This window comes from Periplaneta americana, chromosome 16 (assembly GCF_040183065.1).
Source record: "Periplaneta americana isolate PAMFEO1 chromosome 16, P.americana_PAMFEO1_priV1, whole genome shotgun sequence".
In the NCBI taxonomy this organism is placed as follows: domain Eukaryota; kingdom Metazoa; phylum Arthropoda; class Insecta; order Blattodea; family Blattidae; genus Periplaneta; species Periplaneta americana.
Genome location: NC_091132.1, coordinates 36,910,919 through 36,932,883, shown reverse-complemented (window position 1 = coordinate 36,932,883; position 21,965 = coordinate 36,910,919). Strand labels below are relative to the sequence as shown.

The 21,965-nt window shown below is 35.3% G+C and overlaps 1 protein-coding gene across 1 annotated transcript in view; it reads right to left on the bottom strand.

The window, feature by feature from the left end:
• The window catches only part of csul (protein arginine N-methyltransferase 5), a 39,498-nt gene extending 17,943 nt beyond the window's left edge, over positions 1–21,555 (bottom strand). Inside the window, exons 1-10 of the mRNA XM_069813161.1 lie at positions 21,410–21,555; positions 14,381–14,482; positions 13,406–13,524; positions 12,367–12,584; positions 10,394–10,506; positions 7,160–7,457; positions 5,638–5,846; positions 3,114–3,236; positions 964–1,139; positions 141–344 (exon numbers count right to left, since the gene is read on the bottom strand). Coding sequence (XP_069669262.1) covers positions 141–344; positions 964–1,139; positions 3,114–3,236; positions 5,638–5,846; positions 7,160–7,457; positions 10,394–10,506; positions 12,367–12,584; positions 13,406–13,524; positions 14,381–14,478 — 1,558 coding nt within the window. The 5' untranslated portion in view covers positions 14,479–14,482; positions 21,410–21,555. The remainder of the gene's footprint in view (positions 1–140; positions 345–963; positions 1,140–3,113; positions 3,237–5,637; positions 5,847–7,159; positions 7,458–10,393; positions 10,507–12,366; positions 12,585–13,405; positions 13,525–14,380; positions 14,483–21,409) is intronic.
• Positions 21,556–21,965: the final 410 nt, after the last annotated feature.

Here is a 21,965-nt window from a genome sequence, read left to right as displayed (position 1 = left end):
AATACAAGATATATCAACTATTCTTTAAAGAGCAAGGATCACATTTCATCTATCTACTTCAGTGTGCGGCCAATCCATTTCTCTAAAACTATTATTCACAAAACTTGACAAAAATTTAAAAAGAAACTTGCACTTCTTACCCTTGTTGGGATGGTAAAATGTGAACAGAGGCTGTGTAGGTGCTAGCTGAAATCTATTCTGCAGATGAACAACATACGGAGTTTCAAAGTGATTTAAAGCATGTTTGTCTTTCTCCTTGCACAGTCGAACTTCATTATACAGCTTGGAAGACTGGACGGGACACAAGTATGATGTATAACTGCTTGGAATACTGATACCATCATCTGAAATTGAAAAAGTCAAGAGGGTGAAAATTTACGCAATACGTAGTTATTTATATAACATAGATACGAAGTGACTCAATTTTGTATGCGTGAGAGGTTTTTAAAACTACCCGTTAGGCAAGTTTAAAAATCTCACAAGCAAAAGGTCACTTTGTATTGTTGTATACATAACTTTCTCCACTCCCAAGAATTTCAATATTATAAAAAAAATTGGAGATTAAGCTTTAGTAGTTGTGAAGATTACTGAAATCTTACGACACATGACCCATAGTTTTACTTTCTTCTAAAAGGAAGCCACACTTAGGTACTATCTTCTTTAAAATCCACTGACCATGAATCCGAGAACTTTGAATCCTACACTCAAAATGGGAAATGTAAGACCACTAACGACAACTGAAATATTGATATTACAATCACATTTTAAGAACTTTTTAAATGTGCCAGAATTTACTATTTAGTCATGGCTAGGTAGCAATGACTAGGCCAGAGAGAATAGGAACAAAAAATCTAAACTCTTCAAAATGAATTGTATATTTAAGCTGAACAGGTAATATATGGTTTATTATTTGTACACTCATTCTGTTATCCAAGGTAAAATGTTTTGTCTCTAAGTACCAACCTTTAAGGAACTTCTGAGCCCCATCAAGACACTCTGGTGAGAGTTCATTGTCTCCAAACGAGCCCAAAAGTTCAGACACCAAGATATCTGCCTTTTCAGGTGAGATCCAATCTCTCATATCACATGACACTACTGTCACTTGATCACCCCAAAGTTCTTCCTGTTGAGCCTGTAAACTACACAGAAAATAACAATTATCATCTCTGTGGTCAATTCCATTACAATGTGATACTTTCAATCTTACGTTTTTGTTAAAATATTTAAATGGAGTTATTTACATTTTGTTTTCATAAAAAAAAAAGATGGCAGGGAATTTATAGAATCCCTACAAGTGTGTAGAACATTTAAGTTGAAACGGAGCTTTCGGGCTAAGATGCCGTGGTCTACTGGTGCAGATGTTACCAGACGTTTCGTCTACTACTGCGGCAGACATCTTCAGTGGTTAGGTATCCTCAGTCGAAGTCTTCTGCTCGGGATACCTGTAGCAACTGATAACCTGACTGGTTGTTTGTCCTTATTTATAGAGCCGGGGATTGGTGTTCCGTTGTCGTGGCGGTCCGCACCTGTCGGATCTCTGTGGCCTTGGACTGGCCGTGGCGTTGCGTTGTCGCGGTGGTCCGCACCAGCTCGATCCAGGTGGCCTTGGGCTGGTCGTGGCGTACCGTTGTCGCGGCTGTCCACGCTCGCTAGATTGCGGTGGCCTTGGACTGGTTGTTGTGTTCCATTGTTGTGGCGGACTGCACTCGCAGGATTTCGGTTTCCACCTGTCGTACCGTCGCTGCGCACAGGTTTAGTATGAGTCCGTTTCAGGACAGAATGCCACCAGTTGTTAAGTTTCAGACTCTCTTCTTTACGGTTGAAATTGTTGGAATGTTTATGGATTTCAATCGCTTCCTGGAATAGACGGGGGGAAGTAATTGGACGTGTTACTGAGGATGTCTGTTTCTCAGAACTGTATGTCATGCCTCCCATCCTGAAATGCATGTTCCGCCACTGCAGACTTATCCAGCTGTCCCAATCTGCAGTTCCGTTGGTGTTCCGCTAATCTAGTTTTGACGCTACGTTGTGTATTGCCTATGTATATGGCACCGCAGGAGCACGGAATCCTGGATACGAAACGTCTGGTAACATCTGCACCAGTAGACCACGGCATCTTAGTCCGAAAGCTCCGTTTCAACTAGACACCGGCCGTGAAAGACTGCATGCTAAGATTAGAACATTTAAGTGTTTGGTGGATATATGACTTCAAATAATCGTAGGTCACAGCATGATTATAAAACGAAGAACTTGAACCTTTAATGAATACCATAAGCAGTGCAAGAAAATAAATCCAGTATTTGCTGTTCAAGCCACTAGTAATATCTTGAATGTAATACAGTAGAGCTCCTATTTAACGTTTTTCTGGGACACAGAATAATTAATCTTAACTGGAGGTTGACACTAAAAAAACATGGAAGTACCTAATTAAGAAAAAAAATCTTGTAGCCTCAAATATTTGTCTAATTTTTATGTTTCATTAAACATAATTCCTGTAGAATTACAAGTGAAATGTGTATATTAAAAGCCTTGCTAATAACCAAGAATCTAGGAGTGTTAGCGTTCACGGCAAGCAGAGCATGATCCTCCAGATTTTTAAGTGAAACGGATTTAGCTTTCACAGAACCAGCATTCCACAATTCACTATTTTTAATTAGAAATAAAATAACGTTTTTTTTTAATATACATTTTCCAAAATTAAGATGTGCGGATTATTCGTGCATGTAAGGTAAGTAAGTTTTTCACTTTATTTTCTACATCTCTATATTACTTATATTTAAAGTTACATTTCGAACATGAATGTATTGTTAACAATTACTTGCCTTGTTTCTATTTATTACCTCGCAAAGTATATCTGTCAAATACACCCTTGTGCAAGCAAAGTTATCTTCAGCTGGTAAACTAATGCAATTGATTATAAAAGCTCATGCTTATATTAAATGTGATTTCCATAATTTCACTGCCATAAACATACCATTTCAACTTACAGAATTTTTTGTCCAGTCCCCCATAAAATAATCCACTGCATGATGTTGCCATCATTTGCATGCAGATCAACTGTATTATCTCAATGTGCTTCAGTTCTAAACTTCTAAGGATGACTTAAAACTTACGTGACTACAGCATTTGGATTTTTTTCCACTGCATAAATCTTAATCTTCCTATCTGCTTTCTGGGCAGCATTTAAAGAAGCTCGAATAAGTGGTCCTCTACCAGCACCAACCACCATGACAACACTGAAAAGAGATATTACAATCCAGCATAATAATGCAACTTCAGTCAGTCTTAATTGTTAAATACTATACAATATGAAACGGTTTCTTAGATCCTACGGTATTTCAGAACCTTGCTCCACAACCACTCCTCTCTAAGACCCAAAATGAGTCTATGTGGTATCCTTAGAGATGGTAGATTTTCGCAATTACAATAAATGTGAAATATGCCTAAAAGCTGTGAAAATAAATAATTTTATGTTTAAAAGCATGTGAAGTATATTAATGTTGGTTTTTAATCCGCGATTAAATACGAAATTAAATGCAAAATGTGGCATGTGTGTTTGATGAGGATTCTCACAATTTTTCAAATTGTTTGGTCACCTCTCTATGTAGCTTATACAATATGAATAGCACAGCAATGTGACTTACTTGATACCCTCCTTGGTATCTGTATCATTATCTCGAGTTTTCAACTAATCTGTCTGGTGCTGGGGGTAGAATATTGCCTGTCTATGCGATCTCTTTATTCCAGTGTTCACTCACAAATGAATGGGTAATAAGATGGAGCAGGACAAAACCACACCATATCTTTTGACATGTTTCTTAACATTAACGATTTCACTGTAATTTTATATGTTCTTTACTTAATTATAATTTCCAAAAAATTTTAACTGGAAAACCTAGAAAATACACCTGTTAACACATTTATGACATTGAATTTCTATCACCAAATTTTCTATAAAAAATGTTTCATCCAAAAACATGACAAAATGCTAAACTGTAACATTACAAGTGTTATAAAATGTCAAATCTGATTTCTAAAATGCTAAATTTTTTATTTTAAGTTTCTAAAATCTACCATACCTAAATACCCTCTTTCCTCTCTAAAATAACATTATTTGTTAATGTTTGTTAGGGATTTTAATTTTTAGTTTCTCATTACTACCTATTTGTTTCTCCCTATCTGATTGATTTATTTTCCCTTCTTGCCACTACCCCTCCTTTATTCCCTGTATGTTCTTTCCTGGACTCTTCTTTCTTCATCAGCTGGTGACCTACATCATCTTAGACTCGCCTGCTGACACTACAGAAGTCTCCACTGTCTCTCTCGCTTTCCTGGTTCATCTCCCTTCTAACGTGGCCTTAGAATGACGTCATCACTGACTTCACCCAAGTATCTATTCCACTCTTAATCGCTCTGTTCCTGACGTCACTCCTTCTCTCTCTTCTTGAACTCCCTTGATAACGAAGATGCTTTACAAACTTGGCTTGATGACTTAACTCCAAACCAGCAGATTTCTTCGGACGCAAAATCGAAAAGCTACCCCAGCATTGGCAGAGAGTCATAGATAATGTTGTTGTTTTCTAATGCCAGGCGTTTGACAATAAAGTTATTTGACCCCTTGCACGCCAATATTTTTCAAAGATATTATCATGACCAGCCACTGAAGCACAGATTTTGAGGTGTTCCGAATCCATTTCTTGGTTTGAGTTGCACAATGGACAGTTAGGGGACTGATATATTCCAATTCTATGCAGGTGTTTGGCCAAACAATCATGGCCTGTTGCCAATCTAAATGCAGCTACAGACGATTTTCGTGGTAAATCGGGAATTAACTGTGGATTTTGATGCAGAAAGTTCCATTTTTTCCCTTGGGATTGTGTTATCAAATTTTGTTTGTTGAAGTCTAAGTATGTAGATTTAATAAATCTTTTCACAGAGTAATACATAGATTTAGTAACAAGTCTGTAAGTAGCAGTGCTGCCCTTCTTTGCTAAAGCATCCGCATTCTCGTTTCCCAGGATTCCACAATGGGATGGTATCCATTGGAATACAATTCTTTTATTGAGTGATATTAATTGAGAGAGCTTTTATTTATTTCTGCTGTTTGAGATGAAGGTGTGTGTTTAGAGACTACTGATAGAATAGCTGCTTTGGAGTCTGACAATATAACTACATTCCTAAATTTATTGATGTGGCATAGAAGATTCCTGAGACATTCACTTATTGCAATGATTTCACCATCAAAACTTGTTGTTCCATACCCAAGAGATCTATAAAGTGAGAAGAGACAGCACGTAACACCTGCACCTGCACCTTGTTCTCTGGAGATCAAGGATCTGTCGGTGTATAAATGAAGCCAGTTTTGTGGAGGGTACCTAATATTAATTGTCTCTAAAGACAATTGTTTCAGTATTTCAGTGTTTACTTCTGATTCATAGATAATGTAGGAGAATATATTACTAGATTAATTTCTGTCTTCTATTCATCTCGAATAAAAACTTTTAGTTACAGAAAAAAAAACCAGAACTTTTACATTAACCCACCAATACAATCACAGTATGGGAACACTATACATGGTGTTGATTATAGCTGACTAGAGGTAAAAAAAGATTAATGAAAAACCTGAAGTGAACTTACAGAATTTTGGTATCCTTCTCTTCAAATGATATCCTGTCCAAAAGAGCACTATATATAGCACGCTGGTATTCATTATATTTGACTGGATCTTTTTCAAAAACTTCGTAAGTCTGAGATTCCAAATTGTCCATCAGTGGTTGAAGAGGACACTGTAAATAATCTTCATAACCTCTTGCATATGCTACCAGTGGATCGGTATGTGCTGTGCTCTGAAAAATACAGAAATGCTATTATCATCTCAATTTAAAACCCTACACACTGCTCCACGATGAAATCACGAGATCAATGTTTTTAGGATTGGGAGAGATGACCTGATGAGGAAGCACGCGAATGGTTCAGGAGGTAGGCAGTTGGAGACTTTGTTTACATTGCACGTCAAACATCATGGGACAGAGTGCAATTCTGTATTTTGGTATCTTTTCAAACTACTGAAGCTATTCAAAGGTGATGGAATGAAGACACTGTCATAATTAGAGAAGGGAAAAGTTGTTCTAAAATATCAGGTTTCAAATAAACATTTCTAAATTATCAGTCTGATAAATGAGCTATGTACTGTGACTTCAAATTATCATTTAAGACGAATTTCTAAGAGACTGTAATACCTGCTGTTGGAAATTAACTGTAAACACTAGTTTAGAGCGAAAAAATTGGTTTCACAATATTATAAGCTATGTATGAAACAGGAAATGGTTATATTGTACGTTATTTTAACATAAGATATTGATATTAAAATTATGAAAATGCAAGTAGTTTCTTGACCTGAGAGATATTTAAATTCGATATAAAATTAAATATAAATGGTCAAATTTCTACAGCAGTGCTAAGTACGAAACATAACTGATGTCTTTAATCTCTCTTCATACTCTACAAAAAAAAACTAATTTCAGAGTTAATAGCACTTTATTTTATGAGTTTTCATAGTTTGCCGGAACTTGGTCAAAGTAGAGATGGTGTTGTATTTCACATTTACTTTTCAAATAACTCCACAAACAAAAACAAAAAATGCATTATGGTTTCTCGGACATTTGCCTATCTGTAACATATTCTACGTAAAATTTAATTAATTGTTTTGCTATGTGTGTGGATTTTAGAGTTGTTAAGAGAACACACTGTTTGCAACCATATGTTCATTAAAGAAGAATGCAGATAATCATATTCAGAGTGAAGTTTAGGTCCAAAAGTAACTTTTCTTTCTGTTCAGAAATGTTATTTCAAAACAGAATGTTCCTTCTTAGAACTGTTCCATTATTCTTTCCTCATCTCTAGTTATAATGTAGCAATGTCAGAATGAGAATGGCTGGGGGAAAACCTAAGAAAATCAGTCTCATAAAAACTATATTTGTTAAAAATCTCACAACTGCTGTAAGAGATCAAACCCTGACTTCTTTCGAGAATAAAGAATTATTGGTCATTTCCTTTCAACAAAAATTGGCTACATATGTTTACAGATTCTGCATTAGAAATTAGCAAATTTTTTATCTACAAGATTTGAATACATAACGTAATTCATGTATACACCCACCTGCCAAAGATGATCCAAATACTGCTGATAGTATTTAGAACAACCATGCCTTATAGCACCTCGTACCACAACCTGTACATCCAGACTTGCTAAGGACTTTATAAGATTCTGATGAGGACGCAAGAGCACAGGATATCCTTTCTTATTGGTAACAAACAGTGACGTAGGTAAAACCAAACACTTGATGGGCTCTCCTATCCATCGAGAAATTTCTTCCTCAGATGGAATATCTGTAGTCACCTCCAATGCAAGTCCCAGCTTCTTCTCAAAGTTGCACACAGATCGGAACTTGTTCCACCTAACACCACAGTGTTACATGTCATGTATAACTTAATTTCTTCTACACGAAAACTTTTACAAGCGAGATAAACTTTACTATAAATATTTTTATATAATATTCTGCTTCAAATAGCCTGACGTGAATATAGGGTTCGGATTTTTAGGGTTTTATAAGCATTGTTCAATCTTTCTTTAATATGAGAAATACGTATAGTGAAATTTGGGTTAACCTAGATCCATTGTTGGAATAACTACTGTTTGTTAATTTTACTTTTGGCATATTCAGAATTATTCAATAAGTTACCTAATACGAAACAAAATTTCAACTACTAGAAATGTTGGATGTATGTAATTTAATACATAGTTAACTTAAAAAAATTACAGTAGGCAAATGTACTACTGCCTCTGCTATGCCAGTTGCTAAAAAATCAAATTTACCATCTTAATGACATATACGTGGATACCTTTATATTTTATAAATTGAGAATTGAACTAACAACACTCATGAAAACTGTGTGGTGAATCCAAATTTAAAAGGTTCACCACAAAACATTTGTTGAGTCGCAAATAAATGTTAATCACATTTCAAATGTGAAACAAAATGCTCATAAAATTAAGCGCAACAATGGACTCTGGTTAAGTTTAAAAATATTTGCATTTCATTTAGCTGTTTCAACATTTAATCTACTACTCGGTTGATTTTTTATTCAACAGGATTCACGTCCAGAAAAATGAAATGTACAACTACATTGAAAGTTTAGAACCTGGAAACTAGGAAAAAAATACATTAAAACCTAGAAATTCGAACCCCAATAATATTAACAATTTCTTTGTATGTATTATACACTGTATCCGGGACAAAATTTACCAATAAGAAAGTTTAATAACTCGCGTAATAATGGAGATAGGAAAATGAAATTTGCGGCAAATGAAAGAGGGACATTTTAAGTTTTATGTGTGATATTGGCAACATTTAGACATTGTCGTTGACATAGCTGTAATTAAAATGGCGTTCACAGTGCAACAAAAAGTTCAATGCTGCTATTGGCTTGCCGAATTCAAGTATCCGAAGATAGTGGAGAGAAGATTTAGACAACAATGGCCTGAGAAGCAACCACCAGATAGGCACACAATAACAACTTGGCATAGAAAGCTTCTTGAGACCAGTTCTCTTGTAGAGAAAACACCACGCGGGAAGAAAGTGACAAAAGCGCAAGTCGACAGAATTCAGCAAGCTTTCCAACGGAGCCCGTGTAAGTCTGTTCACCATGCCAGCAGGGAACTTGCAATTCCAAAGTCAACTATCCACGATGTTCTGCACAAGAGGTTACGTCTGCATGCATACAAGATTCAATTGGTTCAAAAGTTGAAACCAAACGACTTCCTGCACGATATGATTTCGCTAGTGACATGCTGTTGAAAATTGATATTGAAAATGGGTATCTGCAGAAGGTCGTGTTTAGTGATGAGTCCACCTTCCACGTCTATGGGATCGTCAACAGGCATAATTGTCGCATCTGGGGATCAGAAAATCCGCATGTAGTGAGGGAATTGGAAAGAGACAGCCCTAAGATTAATGTTTGGTGCGGACTTACACATGAAACTGTGATTGGACCGTTCTTTTTTGTGGGAAAACACTACCAATGGAAATGTGTATCTTGATATGCTGCAAAATTACGCCATTCCTCAAATTCCACAGGGATATGTTTTCCAACAAGACGGAGCTCCGCCTCATTATGCATTACATGTTACAGATCACTTGAATGAATGCTTTCCTCAGCGATGGATTGATCGAGGTAGACCTACAGCATGGCCTCCCAGATCCCCAGACCTAACCCCACTGGACTTCTTTTTTTGGGGATACATAAAAGACATTGTGTACATGACTGTAGTGGCAGATTTGGAGGATCTGCGTCGGAGAATTGTCGCTGCTTGTGCAACTGTCACTCCAGAGATGTTATGAAACACATGGCAAGAACTTGAATATCACCTGGACATCTGTCGTGCTACAAGAGGTGCACACATAGAAGTTTATTAGTGGTCATTCGAAACTTTGGAAGTCCCTTTGTCAATTCCCGCAAACAGCATTTTCATCCATCAATTATTTGGTGAGTTATTAAACTTTCTTATTGGTAAATTTTGTCCCGGACACCCTGTGTTAATGTTTTCATGGAAATAAAAAAGATTAAATGTAATCCAATGGTTGCTCATATTCTTTACTTACAATTAAGCATGTTTAAATTCCTAATGCTACAATAAGTAATGTAATCCTGCAGTTACAATTATTTAACAACAAAGAACAGGGAGATCAAGGGGATTGTACATATGATTTCCAGTGCTGATTATGAAACCAACATTCCAATATTATGAGTATTGTTGAATCAGAAACTAGCCATTGTCTTCCATAAAGTCAGGGACTCACCATTATTTTTCCATTGGTAGATTTGTTAATGCACTCCAAAGTAACAATAAAAAAAGAATTCCCTGGATAAGAACAGGTATGACACTCCCGATGTTCTGGTAGTTAAATCTTTCATCATACTCAAAGCATTTCATATTCGTCTCTCTTTGCATGGGAAGGTTGATATTGTTGACATGCACCCAAAGAGAGACAGTGATAGGAAAGAGGTTTTCAAGATAAAAATCCATCTTATGGACAACAGTCAAGTGTTGATATGAACAGTATTTCCGCACTGATTCAACTTCAAGGGATTAAACATAAATTTATACTCACTTAGTATTCTTGCTGCTACAGGAAGTAATTTTGTTGATTTATTAGTGCATATTTATGGGACATACTTCAAGATCATAATTTCATGGTTTTTGATGGGTGGAATTCTAGAAACTAGCGATGACACTTTGCAAATGACACCGTTGAAAGATACAGTATGATTTGAATGAAATTAGCTTGTTAAAAATGTGTTTCAACTATAATTAAACAAGATTGTCTTTTACCATTCCCATGTGTTGATTTCTGTTCCTCCCTTTAAAATTCCCAGCTCTTCTTCATTGGCATGGTAGTAAGAGGCTGCTACGGCTGGACTTTCCATGGGTAAATGTAGCCAAATCTGCAAAAATATTCAATATTACTTAAGTACACTGCTGGCACTACTATCATCATCATCATCATCATCCATGATCTCTTCATTCAAAGATTGCGTTCTTCTGCTCCTTCCATCCTCACTTTGTAAGAATTATTAATAAACTTTAAATATTCACAAAAAGCAGAACTCATTGTCATTAAGAAGCACAACTATTACCTTGGACAACCCACGAGTCATATGTTGTCTTAATGGGAAGTAAATATAGTTTCACTTTCCTCTGAAGAATTGAACCATAGTTCCACTGAATTTCTACTCCTGCCACAGTAGAGTACATTGAAGTGTACATTACAATACATACTTTTAAGGGGAGGGAGGGGAGACAGGTGAAATTTGGTCACTTTCAGTCAAAAATCGCATTTTCGTTTTTTTTTTTTTTTTGTGGAAAAAAAAAAAAAATGGGTCAGCAATCTCTTAATTATATGTCAAACAAGTTTCAATGCTCTGCGGCGCTCGAAAGCATAAAAATTACGCAATATATAAATGGCTGCACCCTTGTATTTTAATTCCATGCAAATTTTGAAAGCTATTTTCTCACACTACTTTTTTCAGCACATTTCATCAGGTTCGAAGTGTAAAGGCTCTTACAATTTTGATGCACCAACAAATGGATTCGGAACACCTCAAAATCTGTGCTTCAGTGGCTGGCCATGATATCTTTGGAAAATATTGGAGTGCAAGAGGTCAAATGACATTATTGTCAAACGCCTGGCATTAGAAAACAACAACAACAATTTTTCTGCTAGAACATGAAATTTTTACTGCATGTTCTATACGTGATTAGCAAAATAGTGCATGGATTTTATGATTAAATAAATACTTCTTTAAATAAAAACTTGAATATTTATAGTGGCAATGGAAAATTTCTATTTTTTGATATGCAGTGATTATAAAAATTGTTTTCCCCCTTTTGTAGTAAAGATATAGGAAAATTAATGTGTCATGTTTTTCTAAATATGCCACTGTCTTGCAAAAAAAATTTCAAACATTTTACTGAAAAAAATTTCAAACATTTTACTGAAAAATTGAGCGGCACATTTCATTTTGAATTATGTAAATTTTTCAAAATATTTTTGTTAATAACTCAAAAACTAATTCACTCACAGAAATGAAACTTCACCACATCATTTTCTATCACACCATGATTATGTATACAAAAAAACGAAGGACGTAGCTTCAAAAATGTAGAAAATACAAATTTCCCCATCACCTCCTTTAATGAGTATTGTGGAGTTAGTGTGAATTTTTACAGTGACGTCATGTCGACAATACAATTAAAAGAATGCTCGGTAATAGTTGAACATTGTTCCAAATCGTGACCATATACCATATTATTCCCATAATGCTTGTTTAAGTGAACCAAGTGCAGAAAATAAATACAGCAAATATCTGCGAAATGTTAGGGTCTTATGGTTGTCTTTCATTAATGTTAGGTTATTGTATTAGCTTTTAATCAAGCTAATACAATATGTTACGTTACTTTTGATCGATTTTATAGCTTCACTAAATTAAGTATAAAAGTTGCATGAATTCAGGCAACAGAGATGAGATTTCTTCACAGTTTAGCAGAAAACAAAAAGAGATAGAATAAACAATGACGAAATAAATATCTTGGAAAATGAAAAATTGCAAGATAAACTGGCGGTATTAGGTGGTTTGGACATGTTATGAGGATGGGTAATGAAAGATTATCAAAGACAACATTGACATTAAATGCTAGTGAACGAAGACCTAAATGACATGTTACACAAGTTGAGAGGATGCCAGATAAACTTACAGTTGATACAGTGCTAGACAAAATGTTATACCAAACTTCTATTACTGTACCTGATATGTGCTTCCTGCTTGCATCTTATTGTGAAGAATTCGAGCCAAATTAATTTGGTTGTCTCCCCTGAGTGTGAACATAATCGCAGGAAGACCAAGATGACTAGCATACGCTAATTCTTGGTTTAAAGCTTCTTCAGATTGCTTTCGCACAACTGGATCTTCAGAATCAACATTAATATAAGGTGACAGTTTGCCTACGATCAAATTGTTCCAGTCTGTAAGGGAAATGCATATTCATTTTTACAATATCCTTAATAAATCTATGTAATAATTTAATATGTAAATTCCACACAATGAAAAAGTTGATTTTTTTCTACTAATTATATTTCGTATTAGGCCTATTACATCACCTAAAATATATTTTCCAATCAAATAATTATTGCAATTAGAGAAATATGGTCAACAGCATATGAATCAAAATTACTATTCTCAGAATGGAATCATTCACAGTCACCATCAAAACCACAAAGTTAGATAAAATCCGTCATCCATAAACCACACGATTATTTTGACAGTAAAATTGTTTTTGTATATAATCCTGTTCACAAGGGCCACTGTGAATTCCAAGTATACCAAGTTAATATTGCAGCTCTGAAGGGGTGAAAAGTGATGATTTTGCATCAAAATTTCCACCAAAATTTGCAGTTTATTATAAAAATATAGAATTGTAAAGGCAATATAATTTTTTTCCCCTGATACAAGCATTTGTATGCACTATTGGACACTGCAAAATGGTTATTTAAGGTGTGATTTACAAAAGATGATAAATTTTAAATAAGCTGAGATTGACTACAAGAAACATACGACACACAAATATTAACTCTACTCATAACTCTTCGAATCTCATGTTAAATAAGTCACATACAGATATACGATCTAATACCCTTTCTTTCCTTCTCATATACAGGTGTGGAAAATTAATTCCATTTCAGAATTTTGAGACTAATGAATTAGGCGTTTTCTAATAACTAAAAAAACGCAAATATAAATTATGCTAGTGTATGTAAAATGTTTTGTTTTATACTGTATGTTTTACCTGATCCAGCAAGAATAAGATCTGATCTCGTGAAGGCTCCAGGTCTGTCTTTACACTTTCCACTGATGAATTCTCTTTTAAATCTTGGATGGACAATTGGAAAACATGTAAAATCATATCTGAAATTAAACAAGAAAGTCCTGGATAATATGGATGTCAATTACTGTTTTCATTAAACTCCAAGCATCTTAAATAAATCAGCCTCCCATGACCCATTGGTTATACAGGGCGTGAAACTTTCTATCTTGTCAATCAAAGACAATGAAGTCCTTACAGTTGATCAACCATCTGTAAGCTAATAGGAGGGTACTGGTGCGTCAAATACAGTAGACAGACTAATAATGAATGGGTGTTCTTTCTACTGTGATGGATTAAAAATGTTACACGTAGATAGTGTATTGTACAGTTAGTCAAACGATGCTTGAGCAATGTAAATTTTTTTTAAGAATTCGTTTGATTCTCGCAAAAATGAATAAAGTCACGTAAGCTCAAGCAAAGGGCAGTTTTGACAAAAACGTTTAACTTCCGTGGCTTCCTTCTGGAGAATATTGCTAAAATAAACCAGTGACTTTAAATTCATTCTTAATAATAAAGCTAGTGACAAAATGAACTTATAAATATATCATGCCCTGAGAGTGTGCTTGGTCTTTTTTTACAAACTGTACATAAATGAGAAAACATAATCCTGTATAATGAATATGTACAGACAATAATGCATTAAACATAAGCTAATACTATACTGCAAAATTTAAATCCGAAAATAAATATAAAAATATCTCATTTAAACGCCAGAAAGTAATAAAAATGACGCAGTCATGTTTAACATCTGACACTATTAAAAAGAAACAAGAGAAACTAAAAAACTGGAATTTCTGAACTGATATAATTACGCAACGTCCACCTAATCAGTTAAAACTCGTAAAAATAATACAGATTACCAAATCAGACACAGATTTCATCGGTTCAGTTACAAACCCTGACTCTGAAGCACCCTGGAGACTTCCTCTAATATCAGGGACACTGCAGAAATCTAATCCACATGAGACACGTCGAGATGAATTGGCCATCTTCATTGGGCTGCAAAAAGTAGAAATAACAATGTTAGGATTACCAATAAAGTTGTCTGTGGTGGTTATGACGATTTGACCACCTTTTATGTTGAAATGACATTGTTAATTTATTTATCAAAACAGAGCTGTCCTTGCTGTTTGAGTGAGTCCCAGGATTGTCATTAGATCCGAAGTTCACAGGTTCGAATCCAACTGCAGGCAAGGGACTTGCCAGTAAAACATTTACCACCTTACATTTAAATTCAGTCACACTAATCACCACTGTAGGTTATTATATCACCAGGAATCTCTGCCTTCAGATGCCCTTTCAATGCTACATAATCTCCCAACTGACATACATACATACGTGTTCTGCCCATGGACAGGTCTTTCACTGCAAACCCAATACTCTCCAATCTTTCCTATTTTCTGCCTTCCTCTTAGTCTCCGCATATGATCCCATATCTTAATGTCATCTATCATCTGATATCTTCTTCTGCCTTGAACTCTTCCCCCATTCACTATTCCTCCAAGCACATCCTTCAGTAGGCAGTTTCTTCTCAGTCAGTGACTCAACCAATTCCTTTCTCTCTTTCTGATCAGTTTCAGCATCATACAATCCACGTTCCAATCCTTAATATTTTCTTCTCTCTGATGGATTGCTTACAATTGATATCACATCGGTAAATAACTGATAAAACAAATATGCTCCTACCTAAAAAATGAAACTCATCACAATAATGCCTGGTTAGCACAGCCCAAGAAGGTCTTAATGATCATATCTGTATACAACAGTAACCAATAGATCAGTTAATATTCGACTGGCTCATTAAGTGAATACATTTCCTGAAATAATATCCAACTCCGATAAAAGAAATCATTAATATGTTTTTTATATCTCGGATGCTTACAAAGAGGGATGAAAGACAAATAAACACATGGGAAACAAATGTGCTGAGAAGAATTTTTGGACCAGTAAACAATGGAGGGGAGTGGAGGTCAAGAACAAATAAAGAAATTTACGAACTCTATAATGAAATAGACTCAGTAACAATCAAAGTGCAGAGGTTAAAGTGGTTGGGGCATGTATACAGGACGCCTGATAAAACAATGCCAAGAAAAGAACTAGATGGTAAACCAGGAGGAAGAAGATTTAGAGCATACCTGCACAAACAGCGCTCAACGAGCGCGTGCGCTCCTTCGGAGCGGGAGAGCTGTGTTTACCACTCGCCGAAACAGAGAGGAAGATATATCAGAATGACATAGACTTGCTATAGGTAGAGGAGAGGGAAACGACCACTCAGTTATCTAGTGGAGTGCAGTGTGTAGGCCTATTCTCAGTAACTGTTTCACGTTGCTTACCTACTGCTATAGTACAATATGGAGCAATCTAAAAGACGGAACATAACATTTAACATTTAACGATTTACAGCTCGAACTTATTGATCTTCAATGTGACCTAAGGGCTAAAGATCGTTTGAATAATACTACTAGCCTGGTTGAGTTTTACAAGACTAAACATTAGCAATAATATCCACGACTACACAGGCTGACTGTGAAAATGAGTGCTATGTTTGGCTCAACATTTATATTTGTGAGCAACTGTTTTCTATAATCAACTTTAATGAAGGCAGAGATCGAACGTCTGTAACTGATGTTTCATTATGATCAGTAGGCTACTGTTCCTTTCAGCTGCCAACGGCATAAAAAATCGTTTTGATAGACTGATAAATAAAAATATAACAAAATGATATTGTACATTTAAGTAGTTATAGAATTTCTATTATTTCTGTAAAATAAATATTTCTTTATTAATTAATTATAGTCCAAGATAGTTTTGCAAACACTGAACGGGAATTCATTTCATAAATACTCTTACACCTATCACCTAGTCTCTTCAACATATATCTAGATGACTTAATTAAAGAATGGAAAATGGAGGTGAATCCAGGTTTAAAGATTAGTAGAGATACATTTTTAAATGTTCTAATGTTTGCCGATGATGTAACATTAATACAAGATAGTGAAGAAAAATTGCAATATGCCATTCACAAACTACACCTACTAGGAAAAGAAAACTATAATTTGAGCATATCAACTCATAAAACTAAAGTAATGGCCCACAGTGGTAAATTTCCAATTCGTACAAAAATAATAGTTGATAATATGCCCATAGAACAAGTATCTCATTTTGATTATTTAGGTTGTAATATAACTTATGATGTAGATAGAGATATTGACAACAAAATAAGCAAATTCCAGTGGATATGCGGAACACTAAATAGAACACTAAAAAATAAAACTAGAAAGGAAACAAAACTAAAGTTCTATAAAACTATGGCAGTGCCCGTGTTGACATATGGAAGCGAATCATGGATAATTAAAGAACGAGATAAAAGTAAATTACAGGCTGCAGAGATGAGGTTTCTTCGCAGAGTAAAGGGATGTACAAGAAGGGATCTGATAAGAAATGAGGATATCCGTAAGGAATTAGATATATACAACATAAACGAAAAAGTTGAAGATTAAAAAGAAAAGTGGAAAGAACACCTGTCTCGAATGAATAATGAAAGAATGCCAGCATTGATACAACAGTACCAACCTAAAGGCAAAAGAGATGTCGGACGTCCTAGGAAGAGGTGGAACTGAATAAAATGTGAAGACGGAACAGGCACTAAGCCTAAACCATGAAGTGATGATGATGATGAAATACTCTTACAAGTACTGTATTTCCTTTTGTGTATATTTTGTACGAGATCACCCCTTCTTCCAGTCCACCCTTATACAGAGCGCAGCTAATATCTGCATTCCGCTCATGAGCAGTGAGCCAGCTCGGAGAGCGAAAACCTTGTGCAGGCCTGATTTAGAGGATGACCACATGCAAGATGAATTAATGGGGGGGGGGAGTGATCTGGAAGATACGGTGGGGGGGGGGAGGGTGCGTGCGCGCGCGCGCGTGTGTGTGTGTGTGTGTACGGGTGCATGTGTGAGAGAAACTGTATGAAGTTAGGCGGATTTGTTCCTACTCATCTGAGAAGTAACCATATGTTACATATTTTTCTTTAATAAAGTATCTAAGGCCTAATCTGATGATTCTTGAGGTGAAGCGCGTAATTCCTGCATAAATCTGCTAGTGAAGAGTAAGAACAAAATAAATTCAATACTTCAGGAAAAAATAGCTGTCCACAGATATACGGAATTTCAAAATCATTTTTTTTTCTTCAATATCAGAAGTGCTGCAAACTTGCTTTTCAGTGAAAACCTCGAAGTCGATTTTCTCCTCTTCACATACTCAATGACAAAGTAACAAATAGCGGGGATTTTTGTCTATCTGCCCTGCGAGTACGCCAGTCACGCGTTGTTTTTCGCATCCTGCTGTCAGTATTCGCACTAGTTACTGATGCTCTAATTTTCAGGCATATCGAAATATCAGCGTTTGATCTGCATTCTCTGTTTGACCGAGCAGATAATTCTTTTATATTCGCCTTATATTAACGCTTAAATTCCACCACTTTACCCTCGCGTCAGTTTATCTTTCTTAAAGGGGAAAATCTATACTAATAATAAATCTGTAGCCAAAATTTTTCTGGTAATTTTCGAATTTCCAAAAATAATTGGTCCTAACATATATAATTAACCACCCTGAAACCGAAAATCGCTTTTTTGAAATTTTTGTTTGTATGTCTGTCTGTCTGGATGTTTGTTACCTTTTCACGCGATAATGCCTCAACTGATTTATATGAAAATTGAAATATACATTAAGTTCGCTGTAACTTAGATTTTAGGCTATATGACATTCAAAATACATTATTTAAGGGGGGTTATAAGGGGGCCTGAATTAAATAAATCGAAATATCTCGCTTATTATTGATTTTAGTGAAATATGTTACATAACAAAAGTTTCTTTAAAAATGATTTCCGATAAGTTTTATTCCTTGCAAAATTTTGATAGGACTGATATTTAATGAGATAAATGAGTTTTAAAATTAAAATACAACGCCATCTAAGGTGGTGTAATGAAATGAAAACAAATGACTACGTCTATAAGGGGCCTTGAACAACAACAATCGAAAGCTATGAAATATAGCCTACAGAGAATGTTTCTGTGTTTGTATGAAGTAATATCGAAAGCTAACTTAACCGATTTGTATAATTAATTATTATTTCACCATTGGAAAGTGTAGTTTCTCCAGATGGACATAATGCTAAAATCTTATTACAGTAACTTCTGAGTGCTCTCTGGACCAAAATGACCGCATTTTAATTATTTAAATACAATTTAAATTAAGTAACATATTAAACGATTTATCCTTCTATCAAACACGAATGTTCCCTGGATCAAACGCCCTATTTTAACGCCTTGACTCAACCCGTTGCAGAAGATGCGACGAGCAAGAAACGCTTCCTCACGTCTTGGGTTTCTGCCATCATGGAGAATTGCTCCGAATCAACAGACATAATAGGGTTCGTTCTCTCATCACAGCTTCAATCCGTCAGAATGCTTCCTATGAGGTTTATGAGGAGGTTGGTTGCTCTCTTCTGATGGCTCTACTAGACGGGCTGATATCATCATAATTGATCGGCAGAAGGATAAGGGTGTCATTCTTGATCCCACAATCCGTTTTGAGATGCATGAGCAACAGCCACAAGAGGTGTGTCGTGAAAAACAAGTCATATATGAGCCTTGTTGTCAGCATCTTGGAGCACAATACCACATTACACATTGGACAGTTTTTGGGCTCATGTTCGGTGCCCGTGGCACGATCCCACGAGAAAACTTTAAATCAACTTAAACAATACAAAATTTCTGATGCAACGATTGATGCCATAGGATCTCACGTGTTAAAATCATCCTTAGCTATAATTAGTAATCATTTGTACCCAACAAAATTTTTATTGTAAATGATTTCCTACGTTTTCTTATCTAAATGTTTTTTCTTTTTCTTTCCAAGTGTCACAAAATTGTTTTGTTTACTTATTATTCTTTATGAATTGATTAGTAGGCCGATCTATCGAACCCTTATTTAGGGCGGCTTTTGTTTATACAAATTATCTTTATATTTATTTCTAACAGGTGCAGCGGAGCACACGGGTATGGCTAGTATAATATAAAATAATGTTTCTAATAACGTTCAATTCGAAGAAATAATCTTTGAAAATTGAATATTTGGAAAAAATAAGTTATATGTAGTAGGTTACATCAGCTGTTTGTTTATGCGGAAGACATGAGTATGTTAGGAGAAAATCCACAAACGATTAGGGAAAACACGGAAATTTTACTTGAAGCAAGTAAAGCAATAGGTTTGGAAGTGAATGCTGAAAAGACAAAGTATATGATTAGTCTCGTGACCAGAATATGGTACGAAATGAAAACATAAAAATTGGAGATTTATCCTTCGAAGAGGTGGAAAAATTCAAATACCTGGGAGCAACAATAAAAAATATAAATGATACTCGGGAGGAAATTAAACATAAAATAAATATGGGAAATGCCTGTTATTATTCGGTTGAGAAGCTTTTATTATCCAGTCTCTTGTCAAAAAACCTGAAAGTTTGAATTTATAAAACAGTTATATTACCGGTTGTTCTTTATGGTTGTGAAACTTGGACTCTCACTTTGAGAGAGGAACATAGATTAAGGATGTTTGAGAATAAGGTGCTTAGGAAACTATTTGGGACTATGAGGGATGAAGTTACAGGAGAATGGAGAAAGTTACACAGCACAGAACTGCACGCATTGTATCCTTCACCTGACATAATTAGGAACATTAAATCCAGACGTTTGAGATGGGCAGGGCATGTAGCACGTATGGGTGAATCCACAAATGCATATAGAGTGTTGGTTGGGAGTCCAGAGGGAAAAAAGACCTTTGGGGAGGCCGAGACGTAGATGGGAGGACAATATTAAAATGGATTTGAGGGAGGTGGGATATGATGATAGAGACTGGATTAATCTTGCTCAGGATAGGGATCGATGGGGGGGGCTTATGTGAGGGCGGCAATGAACCTTCGGGTTCCTTAAAAGCCATTTGTAGGTAAGTTGTAAGTAGAAATTGATGTGATCACTGGGAGAGCTGTAGGTCCACTCAACGCGCCCTAAATATGAACCTTATACGAAAATCGTCGCGAGTGAATGAAGAATATGGCCATATTTCTTTAATGTAACAGTGGGTTTGTGTCGTCAACATAGTAATAATACTATACACCTAATCAAACCTAATCTAACCTCTCTCATAATACTACACACCTAATCAAACGTAACTATATAAATCCAAGGCACTTTCAGAGTATTTTATGACGTTCCTATAGTGGCTGGGACATAAGTAAGTTAATATTTACCTAAGACTAACTTAGATATTTGTCTGTGACTGTCGAATGTGCATGATAAGGCTTAGGAAATATTATGATTATCAAGATACCCAGCTGCATAAACTTGCATTTTAGGAGGAAATCAAAGGTATGTAATCCATACCTCGTGCGAGGACTTTTGCTAGTCCAACACAAAGAGCATTTAATTAACATGTCAAGCAAATCACATAATTTTGACATCATACGAATTTTCCTTATCCTCGTTATATTAATATAGTAACACAAATTGAAATTTAAAAAGACAGATAGGTTGATGTATTTATTTTATTAAATTATTGTGATTTTTTTTCTTTAAATTATTTTACAATACCGTACAAGTAAAGAGCTTACTAGAAATGTATTTAATGTTTCCTATCGTATGTATAAATTTGTTCTTAATTCTAACTATATCATAAATATAAAAGAATGAACAGCTTAAAAACATATTTAAAAATCCCTTTAAAGTTTAAACAATCAGTACGGTATGCCATACACTCTGCAACAAATATACGCTGGCGATTACAGTACCAAATTCCCTAATTCTGTTATAAAATCGCATCAGTATACACTATACATTAAAATACTAATAATTACAGTTTATAAATACCTTTAATGTTATATCTGCAATGCGTGTTATCAACTAAATTCAGCCTTCACACCAATACAAAACGAACACATGCTATGGCGCCATTTCGGTAAGAAATCGAATTGGTGTTACGCGTTTTCGCCATAATAATTATTAAACAAAACAGGTTGGCCAACACTTTGTAAAAAAACATATAAGAGGTTAATTTCTTATATTCAAAACCGTTTTCCAACTTCTTCGTGGTACAACATGTATAATGGTGTGGCTTATTTGGACCAGTATTGGTCCTTTAGAAATTTCAAGGAATTGATAACAGGTCAGGCACGATGCAACTTTTTTTAAACATATATTTTAGTAGTGTTCTCAAATTTCGCTCTTCCATGTTTTCGGCCTTCATTACAGCTTTATCACAGATCACTAAATTTGCAAGTGTTTACACAAATCTATTACAGATGGCAGAACGATACTGTAGCATATCTACTGCCATCTACTCAGAAAAGTTTAAACATTAGACCATTTCCCACTGACATCCGCCATGTTACCTTTTCATGCGTCACCAACAGAAGCAACTATACCG